A 13,070-nucleotide genomic window follows, 5' to 3' on the forward strand; every position below is an offset into this window, starting at 1 on the left:
TCTATTTCCTTACCTAAATAAAAGAAACGATGTGAAATCCACACTCTCCAAATTGTAATCTACACTTCCACTTTCTATTTTTAGTCATCATTTACATAAGAAGAAAAAAGTTATGTCATTAAGGATAAAATTTTAGTTACCACAAATAGAAATTAAGAGTGTGGATTACAATTTAGGGAGTGTGGATTTCACTTCCCTAAAAGAAAGTGGGTATCAATAGCCATCAGTAACCAAATCAATTCCTTTGTTTATGATGTTCTTTTGTTGTTTTTTTTTATGTTCTTTTGTTGTTGGAAAATTAGTTATTATAAGGCCTCATTAGCTCTTTGAATAAATTTAAAATGCAAGTGAAATTGGTTTGACTGACCACAAAATCTATTAAGAACTAATTTATCATTGTTTTTAAAGAAAGACGACTATATATATTTTAAGTAGACCGATAAATACAAAAGATAATGTCAAAACTCAAAACGCATCAACAATAAATAAGATGTAAATCTATTTCTAAACTGAAATTTTTGTGGTTATAGTTGCACTGTAGCTTTTGGCATAACGACTAATGTTTAGAAAATAATTATAATTAGTCCTTGTAAATCTTAAAATTTAGAGGACTGTTTAGAATAAAACGCATCTCAACTACATATATTGAAATTAGAAGAAAAAAAAACCTGAAAATATAACAAAATTAAAATTGTGCACTTGTTTTGAGTTTAGAATCACTTGTTTCATTGTTCCATTTGAAAATTTGAAAACTGATCATGAGGAACAAGTGATAATGGCCAGCTTACCGCCTTATATATTCTAATACATCTCTAATCTCCATGGATGGAGTAGAGCTAATTAGTGGATCATGAGGTATGCAAACCATAGGTCATTTTCGTTTTGGATGGAGATCTTGGAGTAGCTCTATAGCTACAAGCTTAGTTGAGAAATATAAAATACAGTCCACGTCGGGAAAAATAGACATTTTCCGTCAGTCCAATAAGATATTACACCGCCTAAAATGTTTACCAATATACCACAACTTTACAAGGGAACCCCACTGGTTCCAAATTAATAGGCAGCAGCATGCATGCTCTTGTTTCTTTAATAAATTCGTAACCTATTGGGTAACAGAATAATTTCTCAAAGTTATAATAAGGTTCTTATATGATTTTGGTGAAGGTGATAAGGACCTACAAGCTGCTTGTTTAATCTGATTCAATCATTTATCTTTCTCATCTATCAGTGCCAATTTATCATATGATTTAGGTGTGTATGAGTTTAGAGTCTAGGACAATAGTCAAAGAAAAAAAAATATCAACTTGTAAGAATAAGGGTAGTATTTCTTTTAATCGAGTTGATATATTATAGCTCAAGTTAGAAAATATCATTACATATCATCTCTCTATCGATTAGGGTAGATAAAAAATTTATGATACGAGATCACAATGATATATAGATTAGACATAATCATTTGACGGCACAAATACTCACTTATTCAGAAAACCTACTAACTAAGCATGATAAGAGAAGTATTAGGCAAGTAAACAAAAACTAGCAACAAGATTTTAATGTGCTCAAGACGAAGGCTTTCTGAGTTAGGGAGCGTTGCATCGGCGCTGATTGGGTGCGGCGACAACGCTTTACATCGAGGTGGGACTCGAGCAGATTTGAGGGTTGGCGGTGGAACAGATTTGGGCCACCTGAACCTGGTGGCTTTTGGGTTGTCGGTGGCTGGACTGGCTCAACAAAGTGGTGCTGGGCTTCATATGGTTGGGATTAGAGGTGGTGATTCGCCAGATGAACCCAAGGCTCCGACCAAGTCTGGGTTATCAAAAACTTCCCTAGAGAAGGGTTGGGCGCCGCCGGTCAATATGAGGCTGACGGTTTGGCAGACTGGTGATGGTGGGTCAGGCCTGATGCTTTCAGACAAGCTGATTGGGTTGCTTGGTGGGCTGATAGATGCACTAGACCCAGGTGATTAGGGTTGGTGGTGTTCAAATGGGGTAGAAGTCCCGACAACGGAGGGATGATTTAGGTGTGTATGAGTTTAGGAGTCTAGGACAATAATCAAAGAAAAAAAAATGCAACTTGTAAGAATAAGGGTAGTATTTCTTTATATCAAGTTGATATATTATATCTCAAGTTAGAAAAGGTCATTACATATCATCTCTCTATCGATTACGGTAGATAAAAAGTTTGTGATATGAGATCATAACGATACATAGATTAGACATAATCATTTGACGGCACAAATGCTCACTTATTCAGAGAACCTACTAACTAAGCATGATAAGAGAAGTATTAGGCTAGTAAACAAGAACTGGCTACGAGATTTTAATGTGCTTAAGACCAAGGCTTTATGAGTCAGGGACCGTTGCATCGGCACTGATTGGGTGCGGCGACAACGCTTTGCATCGAGGTGGGACCAGAGCGGAGGAACGGATCTGGGCGACTTGAACCTGGTGGGTTTTGGATCGTCAGTATCTAGACTGGCTTGACAAAGTGGCGCCGAGCTTCATATGGTTGGCATTGGAGGTGGTTATTCGCCGGATGAACCCAAGGCGCCGACCGAGTCTGGGTTATCAAAAACTACCCTAGAGAAGGGCTGGGCGTCGCCAATACGAGGCTGAGGGTTTAGCAGACTGGTGATGCTGGGTCGGGCTTGATGCTTTCAGACAAGCTGATTGGGTTGCTTGATGGGCTGATGGATGCACTAGACCCATATGATTAGCGCTGGTGGTGTTCAAATGGGGCAGAAGTCCCGACATTTGCTAGTAGTTTAGATTGTTTTTTTTAGGCAGCCTTTTGGGTGTTTTCTTACCTTTTTGTTTTTGGTTAGTCTAATACAATTGTTATCCGACAATTGTTGTTAGATTAGGTCTGACTGTTTATCAACATTTCTTGCACACCGGATGTAAACGAAGGTCATTCGTGACCTTCAAACTTAATCTTATGAGATCGTTAATTAATGAATGAAGTTTGATTCCATATTCTCTCAAAAAAAAGTAAAGAAATGATTCAGTCAAGGTCCTCAAGGATGACCCCGTATTTACCAAACATAGGCGAAATAAATATGTGCTTTCCAAGTTTAGAACAAAAATGAATATTGAATTGGGTAAAAATGGGAGAGAAAAATCAAAAACATTGAAGGAAGAAGAAGGAACTGTGTGCTAGAATTGTTGATAGCAATAATAGAAGCCAAGACGACAACCCACCGCACCTTCCTAACATTTCATTTCCTTAGAAGAAAGAGGTTAAGAGGTCAAAGACGCTCCCTCTCTCTTCCTTTTTTTCTCTCTGAACAAACAAACTTGGTATTCTCTCTCTCTCCAAACAGGGTAGGTGGATTGAAGAGAATATTGGGTGCATAAAAAATTGATTCTTTTTTTTACAAGAGTCTGAGTCTGATCCTCATCTCCTAAACCCAGACGTAAGTCTCTCCTCCACGAAAACTTCTTCTCACCACATCTTCTCTTTTCTTCAATTCTTCTCATTTTCCAAAACCCAGAAAAACAAGACCCCAAAGATTCTTGCTTTCCAGCATTTTCTGAAGGTTTCGTTTGATTTTGGAATTGGGTGTTGGAGAATTGCCATGGCGCCAGCTCTGATTGAGCCGGCATTGCCGGAATCGTCGTCGGCGTCGTCTTCCGGCTCAAACTCCGTTGTGGAGAGATCTGTGGTGGTTGAGGATGTTCGGTTCAAGGAGCTGAGAGGCGTGCAATGGCGCTTGAATCTTGGGATTTTGCCACTTTCTTCTTCTGTTGATGATCTTCGCCGAGTCACAGCTGATTGCCGAAGAAGGTAGCATTGCTTTTTTAATTTAATTTTATTTTGGTGTATTGATTAGTCTCAATTAGGTAATTCATCTGATTTTTGCTTATATTTTTTTTTTGCTGTGAGGCAATGATTTTATGCTACATACTCCTTTTTGTTTGATGATTTGCATTTCAAGCTTATCTCTTTATTATGTGAATTGTATGATACATGTTAGAGTTAGATAATGACTTGGATATTATTTTTCATAGATACAGTTTCCATACTTGAATTAATGGAGTGTTTTAGTTTTTGTTGTTTTATGAGCTATAACTATTTGTGAAATAGGAAACCGTGTAACTCGGATCTTTGTAGAGTAGATTTTGTTAAATTAGTGGGGTTGATTCGTTGTGTTTCTTTGATCCAAAGATTTAATATGAGTTACGAATATATGATCTTGACCCCCGATTTGACTGAATTTTGTGGTGGTTTTTTTTAATTTGTAAATTCCTGTGCTAAGTAAACCTTGTCTCTGTCTGTTCAGATATGCAAGAATGAGAAGACGGCTTCTGGTTGATCCACCTAAGGATGGGAGTAGCTCTCCTGATCTTGCCATGGACAATCCGCTGTCACAGAACCCAGGTAAAGTCTCTGGCTCCTTTGAAGTACACATTTGTACTTGTTTAGCACTCATGGTTGCTTTACTGTTTTACATTAGGTTTATTCTGAATGAAACTTTATTGAAGGCATGCACCAATTAGTACATGTTTATAATTGAATGTCAGTACTGAGAGAAGTAGCTGCACTGGCAATGTACCAATGCATTTACCGATTTTCATGAGAGAAAGACAATTAGTTTCAGATGCTGTTTTAGATTAGATTGCAACAACCAATGAATAATTATTTGATTTCTTTCAGATTAGATTGCCTGACTATTGTAAAACAATCAACCAATCAAGTTGTCCTGTAACTACAAGAATTGGTTAGGTCAAAATTAAAATAAAGTTGAAGGAGTTTCTCAGTTGCAATATGTGCCTGATTGAGCATGAAATTTACTGATACATGTGCATCTTACATGCAGAAAGCACCTGGGGTCGCTTCTTTCGGAATGCTGAGCTGGAGAAAATGGTTGATCAGGACTTATCACGTTTGTACCCAGAACATGGGAGCTACTTCCAAACACCAGGATGCCAAGGCATGCTGAGAAGAATCTTGTTATTGTGGTGTCTTAGACATCCAGAATGTGGTTACAGACAAGGTATATCACACTATTCACATTATTATAATTTTTTTTTTTCATTTCTAATTGGTCAGTGGCTAATTTTTTATGAGCTTAGCATTTAAATCACTTCAATTTTCTGGCTAATGTGTGTGTGTATGGATTTTTGATCGGTAGATTTATAGGTACAACTAGAGCTTATTGGTTTTGTGCTTAAGATGCTGTGACATTGATGTGCTGGGATATTGATTTTCAATGTTATCAAAAAGTGTTATCGTAGTCTGTTTGATAATGCATTTTATTTTTGTTTTTCTATATTGTTGTTTTATTTTCATTGAAGACAATGAAAGTAGATGGAGGTGACGAAGGTCTAGAGTTTCATTCAGTCTCGGGAAGCTTCTCTTTCTTCTTTTTGTAGAACTCATCTTTTTATTGTTTCTTTTCATCACAGGAATGCATGAACTCTTGGCTCCTCTTCTGTTTGTTCTTCATGTTGATGTGGAGGGTCTATCTCAAGTGCGAAAGCTATATGAAGATCACTTCACTGATAAATTTGATGATCTTTCATATCATGAAAATGATTCAACTTACAATTTTGATTTAAAAAACCTTCCAGATTCCATGGAAGATGAGGATAGCATGCAGGGAGATGCATCAAAAGTTAAGAGTCTTGATGAGCTTGATCCCAAGATACAGACCATTGTAATGCTCAGTGATGCTTATGGTTCTGAAGGTGAATTGGGTATTGTCTTATCCGAGAAATTTATGGAACATGATGCGTACTGCATGTTTGATGCGTTAATGAGTGGGGCAAATGGTTCAGTTTCTATGGCAGAATTCTTCTCTCCCTCCCCTGCTGTTGGCTCTCAGACTAGCTTACCTCCTGTCATTGAAGCATCTGCTGCATTGTATCATTTGCTGTCTCTTGTTGATTCCTCTCTACACAGCCACCTCATTGAGCTTGGTGTGGAACCCCAGTATTTTGCACTCCGCTGGTTAAGGGTTTTGTTTGGACGTGAATTTTCACTTGCTAATCTATTAATAATTTGGGATGAGATATTTATATGTGATAATCGTAAATCAGACAAAGGTGGTGGAGATGATGCAGGATCCAGCTTTAGCATCCTTAGTTCACCTCGTGGAGCATTTATTTCAGCCCTGGCAGTTTCCATGTTACTTCATTTGAGATCTTCCCTTCTTGCTACTGAGAATGCAACTGTATGTCTTCAACGGTTGTTAAACTTCCCTGAGAATATTGATTTGAAGAAACTCATACAGAAGGCAACGTCGTTGCAGGCTCTTGCTTTGGAGAACAATTGCTCCTCCTCATTTCCTTCATATACGGGGCCATATGACCGTAGTAAATCGAAGCATGTGAGAGGTCACAGTCTTTCCATCGACTCCGTTTCTCCAAAAACTCCATTAAGTTTGGTAACTGAAAGCTACTGGGAAGAGAAGTGGAGAGTCATGCACAGGGAAGAAGAACTTAGGCAAGATAGTTTGAAGAAACTGGTTCCCAGCCAGAAGAAGCGATGGACTGAAAAAGTAAAATTAACCCTATCTAGATCAGAATCCGATCCATCTCCAGTAAAGCGTGAGAACGGCAAAAAGACCGCTAGGTTTACTGTTAGACGAAAGTTGCTGGAAGACCTCTCAAAAGTGCTTAGCTCAGAGGAAGATATTGAGAAATTAGGCTCTCATGAAGACAGAGGCTCTTCAGAAATTGTGGTTAACAAAGAAGATGGTGTCATTAAGGATCTTACTTCTGCAAATGAGGACAGATGTTTGAGTGGAAATCCAGCGAGTGAAGAGAACTCATCTGTTTGCTCATATCCAGCAAGTCCTCTGAGTGGGGCAAATGATGAACCTGAATCAGAGAAAAGTAGTGTCGGATCAAATTTATCCGTTGAAGAAAATAATGATAATCCGAATGATGATAATCCACTGAGTGTATCAGAAGGCCCACCATGTCCAGTTTCTGATCCACCTGAGGGAGTCTCTCAAGCATCCGAGTGCAGCAATCACTCAACAGGGAATTCAGTGACGGGAAAAGAACGAAAGCTTCTTTCTGGTAAATTCCAGAGGTTTTGGAAGTTGGGATGGAGTGCAGCTGGTGAAGGCACGTCCGAGAAAGGGGGCAACGCCCTTGACACTTCAAAATCTCCCAGGAGTGATGTTGGTCAGAATGTAGCAAGCTCTTCTATGGCTGGAGGGTGCAATTCTGTAGTTAGCAGCAAAGGGGAAACTGTGGACCAGAATAGGACGGGTACTTTGAGGAATATTGGGCATTCTATGCTTGATCATATACAGGTAACTTCCTTGTTTTCATTATCAAAATGTAGCTTCCATTATTCAGACCTATTCATCATCTCTGCACAATGACATGGGAAATAACTTTTAAAGAGGAGGGATGCTAATAAAAGATGGCAATAACATAAAATGGGATTATTGTTGATATTGATAACGATGCAAGATTCCCTGTAACAATAGACTTTCTCTTAAGTTGGTCCAAGTTGTAATTGAAAGAAAATAGAAAGTTCTAGCTGCACTGTTTGCGGGCAAAAATTGATTGCTTCCAGCAACACTAGTCACTTTATCAGCATATTAGATTCTATCCCGCATTGCTTTGATTGGCTAACTCACCTGATTTTTAGGTAATTGAGTCTGTTTTCCAGCAAGATCGAGGTGTTCAACTGGGATCAATGGAGAACTGTTCGAAAAATACTTTAGTTGGCAAAGGACAAGTAACAGCCATTGCAGCTCTCAAAGAGCTTCGGAAAATCAGCAATCTTCTGTCAGAAATGTGAGGTCCATTTTGTAACTGTATTGTTAACTGTATATATATTTTGTAATTAATCCTTTTAGTGCCAAATAAATTGAGTTCTATCCGCCTGTTCTTCTTCTGATATCCAAATTTTGGCAGTGACAGAGGTCTGTAGATATGAGTTCTGTAATAACCTTACATATTACACGTATGATAATGCCAGAGTTCTTTCCAGTGGAATTTGACTCGAGTAGGCTTACAAATTCGCTTCCCACATTCTGAGCATGTAATGAAACAATGTATTAGCAGAGTGATAGAAAGAAGACCTAAAAGAACAGGAGTTCACATGAAAATAGCTGTTCCAAAATCGTAAGCAGTGAGAGTCACTCGTCCTTTGCGGATGATCTTCCTGAAAGAGACTGACCCAATCCTGATTTGTATTAGAACTACCTAATGTTTCTAAATTGTTCAAAACGGGAAACATGTTTATACTTTCATTTTCTGCTCGGTATTAACTTCTGTTTGTGGAAGGGGAATTTTGAAGCCAGAGAAGTACTTAGGATGGGGCTTCAATGGCAGAGTGGTGATGGACATAAGGTTTGCATTTGGGAGGATCCTTGGCTCCTTAGACCAATCACTCTCCGGCCTATTAGACGGCAGAATTCAGTTTTCGGTAGAGTTGTTGTCACCTTGTCGGCAACTGGCAGTTGGAATGCAGCTCTGGTTCATGAGTGTTTCGATAATTTTGATGCCTCTTTGGTTCTTTCAATACCTCTCAGTCGCTGAGTAGTAGAAGATGGACTAATTTGGCATTAGTCATTACGACACTGTAACAATTCCCCACCAGGGGACTTTTACCACAGAGTGCATACCATGTAGTTTGTAACTTGCCACATGAGAGTTTGGCATCCAGTTCTTCCAATGTTTCGGCTTTATGGAATTCGACATGGAAAGCAAATGTGCCAGATAAGGTTAGAGTGCATATATGGAAGGTGTGTGCTTCTATTCTTCCCACGGTTGATAATCTCCGTAGTAGATGTGTGTTGGTGGGAGAAGGGTGTTGTTTTTGTGACAATGGAGATGAATCTATAGCGCACATATCAGCCCGGATTGTGAGTTTGTGAGGAGTGTAATTGGACAAACAAAGGTGCATACTCGTGATTGCAGGATGGGTTCAATGCAGGATATTTGTTACGTCTTTGTCATGACAGGTTGTCTAAAGATTTGTTTGATCTTTTGCTCATGATGATTTGAAGTGTTTGGAAGGGAAGGAAATTGTCGGAGTTTGGTCGGCGAAATCTTTATCTATATTACTTTTCACAGATTACTCTGAAGGAGACTCAACCTAAGCAAGGAAATGCCACTCCAGCTGTGTAGCAGTGGCACTGGCACCCTCCATCGGTGGGTTTTACAGTGAATGTTGATGCCGGTTTTCGAGGTGGTACATGCAGATGCAGTGGTTAGTGGTTGTTGCGGGTTCCTGTAGTGGCTATTTATCCAATGTCCATTCAGTTACGGTGATGAGGAACTAGCCTTAAGAGAAGAATGCTCACTGTCCTGGCAACTTGAGCTGTTCCCAGTTCGCCTAGAGTCGGACTGTCTTGGGAGAGTTGAAGAAGACATCCGGACTCTGATGCAGGGCTCAGGTTAGGTTGGAGTATGTAGGGTGCTCACTCTTTAGCAGCTTTAGCTTCAAGCAATAGATGCAATGTTTTTTTTTGCGAGGGTTCTGTGCCTCCACAAGTGAGTGATTTAATAACTCTACATTGTTCTCGCTAATTGGCATCTTCATAAAATTTGTTGTCGTCCTCACATCACAACACGGTTGATGCATAGCAAACCTTTCAGTTACTTCAATAGGCACCAAATCGAAGCATGAATGGACCGACAACATAATAACAGCATATCGGAGGTCTAATGAAAGATTTAAGCAGCAGTAAAAACTCTAGAAAGCTTCTGCACAAGCATTTCAAAACATACATAACATGTTTTAAGTTGATGGTGTTGCAGTACTCATACATACATTGATTCCTCCCAAGGTAAATGATAAGCTAAATTGGGGCTATAACTTGCATCTCTTTGGTTTTAATAAAAACCAAGAGGAAGAGGTGGTGTATAAAGAAAAAAGGGCACACTTCTCCCTTTGGTAAAAAGGCCTGCTACTTTCCCTGGGTATGATCTATTCTATATCATGAAAACCTGGGAGGAGAGAAGTGATGAAGCCAAAAACAATCATCTGAATCTCCTTGACAATTCCCCACCAGCGGTTACCGCCATTGGCTCCCGGTTCTGGTGCATTCTCATTTGCATCTGCAGGCCGATTTTCATTCTCGACTCCTGGTTGTCCATCTGCATTAGTTATATTTACAGTTGCTATATCAGAATTGTGTCGAGGATAAATTTATGACCAAAAAGAGTAGGCACCTACTTCAAAAAAAAAAAAAAAAGAGTTGGCTTTATTACTGTGAAGAAGAGGAAAATGAAAAGGGTGGGAACTTGGTCAATTGGCATTCAAGACAAGAATAGAAATTATCGGCGAGACCTTTTATCCTTACAATGTGTCCAATATTGTTGTGCAGGGATGCACTATGAGATAATGCACACCAGATATTGTAGAACATAAAGTTAAACCATAAACGAAATGTTCCCCTCAGCCTTGGTTCAAATGGCATGGAGTGCTATTGGGTGGGTACAAACCAAGTTCAGTTTATCTTGCAAGCAAAAGACGATCATTTTTTTTTACATTGGTACATTCGACCTAAGCTGTATCAATACCCATCCCACCACTGAGCACGCCTCTGGCGTGGAATATAAAAAAGATCCACTACGCTAACACAACACTCAATTTTTGAGTGCTCAAACAAAAGGGAAAAATATATTGTATGGTATCTTCTGTTATGGCTTGAATTAATCCACAACTATGCAGTTGTATGAGTAGACAAACTAACCATTGCCCTTCTAAACGGTGTTTCTCGTAGCTAACACGGTGGTTCTTGGCAGAAGCCTTCCAAATGAGGAAAACATACTTAACCCAACATAACCAAATGATGGGAAGTGGGTGACATAAAACTAAGGACATATGAAACCCAATGTTGAATTCATCAGGAAGTCCAAAATTGGTTGAGGCTGAATAAAGCACAAAAATACATGTGTGGCACCAAAAAACATTCACCAAAGGACTCCTATTTTTGGGTAGTGCAGAATTATTAGACATGTTGGAAGCACCCAATTAAAAGAGATCTTCTTATATTAATTTCTACTTTCAAGGAGTAATCCTGTGGTAGGTCATAGTAAAGATGCATGTGAAAGTGTCATCCAAAAGTTAGTTACTTCAGTAGATACAAGCAATAGATTACCTGGCAAAGCAGCATTATCATTCCCCTGTCTTGCAGCAGGAGGAACATTTTCAGCCCTTGCTGCAGGTCTTGGTGGTTGGGGAGGCACAGCTGCCCTATCCATGGCTCGAGAGAGCCATTCTATTAATGGTGTGAGCGAGCCAGTTTTATATCTGCAGTCCAACATCACCAAAGTTTAGTTTCCATCCACACAACTTATCATGTTCATTCTAATCAAGTGAATGTCAGAACAGAATAATCAAATTTTAGTTTATTTAAGACGTATTAAGATTTGACATTTCATAATATGCTGTCGTAATGGTTCCCTGTGATGGTCATAGGTTAGTGACTTACAAATAGACAATTGTGGCGCAAATCACAAGTATGACCATCTTTTGTCTAGATCCATCTTGATTGAACAAAAGCAGTAAAGCTATCAGCTTCAAAATCAGAACCGGATCCAGCCGAAACTGAATTTGAAATCTCCTTACAATAACTCGTCTCTGAGCTCCAGGGTGTTGCTGTTGACGCTGTTGTTGTGGTTGTTGCTGTCCTTCTTGGCCATGCTGCTCCCCACCAGTGCCGACATCTGGGGTTGCTCTAGTTCTGAACGCATAAATGCAGTAATGGTAAGAGAATACAGGACTAATAGTTTTGTACCAAAACAACTAGAACTTGCGATTTTCATATTTGCGTTTAATGTTAAGTATTACAAAAGTTTAGACAGGACCATAATATCAGTACGAAACAAAATTCATAACATTGTTATACTCACGTGGGGACATTGTAGGTCAGCGGAATCAGAGTATTAGATGAAAATCCAGTAACTGGCCCCGTAAATGGGTGAACGGGAACAGCATAAAGGCCCGATCCACGGTTCATCTGTTCCTGATCTTGCAACCCAGGAACAAGCACCGGATACATGATTGGTAAATACTGAAGATCACCATTACCATTTGGCAAATTTGGAAGCCCGGAGACTGCGGGACCCTAAAGAACAGTCACAGAACTATTTTCAGCAACCCAAAATGAACATCGAAACCACCAAACGGGCGGCATTCCGAAACAAATATGTTCATACACATCAATTACTGCACTTGAGAACTTAATACAGCAACAATGACTAATGTGGGCATCACCAGACAATGCAGAGAATGAATGAACACTATATATGCAGACGAAAAATCCCAAAGCCTCAATCTTTGATTCTAAATCCTATAGATAAAGAAACCCATACAAACCCTAACAGCAAGAAGAATTGCAGAATATGAAGAGCAATCAAATCAAAATTTGGTGAAATTGAAATTGAAAATTGGGGGGATTGGGATTGGAGGAAAGGCAAACCTGAGGTTTGTGGAGAGTTTCTTCAGGGGGTGAAGAAGAGGTGGACGGCAACACGGAAGACGCCGTAGCCATTTTGGAAGTCAGATCAGATGAGCCTCTCTGTGTTTGTGTACAATTGAATTGAAACCAGGAGAGGATGTATTTTGTTCAGTTCGTTAGTTTCGGTGTTTCATATGGGATTGGACTTCTCTCGTTTCTTTATTTTTATATTGGGCAAGTGTTTAAGTATGACGTGGGAGGGTTCTAACTCCACCAATAGCCAACCGCCAAGTTACCAATTAACGACATTACTGAGTGTTTAAGTATGACGTGGGAGGGTTCTAAATTACAAAGTTGCTTTTTCATCATTTTCACGACATTACTGAGTGTTAATAGCATTACGCCATTTTTTAGCGTCAATAGCATTACGACATTTATTAGCGTTAGTACCACTACGGTTTTAAGGGTTAGCAGCATTACCACATTTTTTAGCGTTAGTAGCATAACGACACGGTCTCTATGGTGGAGCAACAAGAATTCTAATAATGTTCATTTGGCACTAATTATTAAGTTTTTTTGCCCGTTTTAATAAAAAGCGTTTTTTGTTGCCCATTTCAATTATTCTTACCAAAAATTACGTTTCTATCCCTAAGTTTATCTCTAACTATCTAATCTTATCTCTCTCTCTCTC

General features: G+C 39.2%; 2 protein-coding genes across 3 annotated transcripts; one reads left to right on the top strand and one right to left on the bottom strand.

The window, feature by feature from the left end:
• Positions 1 to 3,411: 3,411 nt before the first annotated feature.
• On the top strand, positions 3,412 to 8,070 carry LOC101292689. Of its 2 annotated transcripts, none has more exons than XM_004296437.1 (5): positions 3,412 to 3,786; positions 4,283 to 4,456; positions 4,824 to 4,996; positions 5,409 to 7,267; positions 7,612 to 8,070. In XM_004296437.1, the coding sequence occupies exons 1-5, from the start codon at positions 3,578 to 3,580 to the stop codon at positions 7,762 to 7,764; spliced, it is 2,568 nt and encodes an 855-aa protein (XP_004296485.1). In that variant the 5' UTR covers positions 3,412 to 3,577; the 3' UTR covers positions 7,765 to 8,070. The 2 variants fall into 2 exon arrangements, with proteins under 2 accessions (XP_004296485.1, XP_004296486.1); XM_004296438.1 differs by having other exon boundaries at positions 4,283 to 4,380; positions 4,820 to 4,996.
• A 1,609-nt stretch (positions 8,071 to 9,679) lies between these two features.
• Positions 9,680 to 12,578, bottom strand: LOC101293185. Its single transcript, XM_004296439.1, has 5 exons — positions 12,401 to 12,578; positions 11,832 to 12,046; positions 11,411 to 11,662; positions 11,078 to 11,229; positions 9,680 to 10,070 (listed from the first exon to the last, which is right to left on the bottom strand). Exons 1-5 carry the CDS (start codon positions 12,470 to 12,472, stop codon positions 9,901 to 9,903), a joined length of 861 nt encoding a protein of 286 aa, XP_004296487.1. The 5' UTR covers positions 12,473 to 12,578; the 3' UTR covers positions 9,680 to 9,900.
• Between the last annotated feature and the right edge of the window lie 492 nt (positions 12,579 to 13,070).

Source organism: Fragaria vesca, linkage group LG4 (assembly GCF_000184155.1).
Source record: "Fragaria vesca subsp. vesca linkage group LG4, FraVesHawaii_1.0, whole genome shotgun sequence".
Classification (NCBI taxonomy): Eukaryota; Viridiplantae; Streptophyta; class Magnoliopsida; order Rosales; family Rosaceae; genus Fragaria; species Fragaria vesca.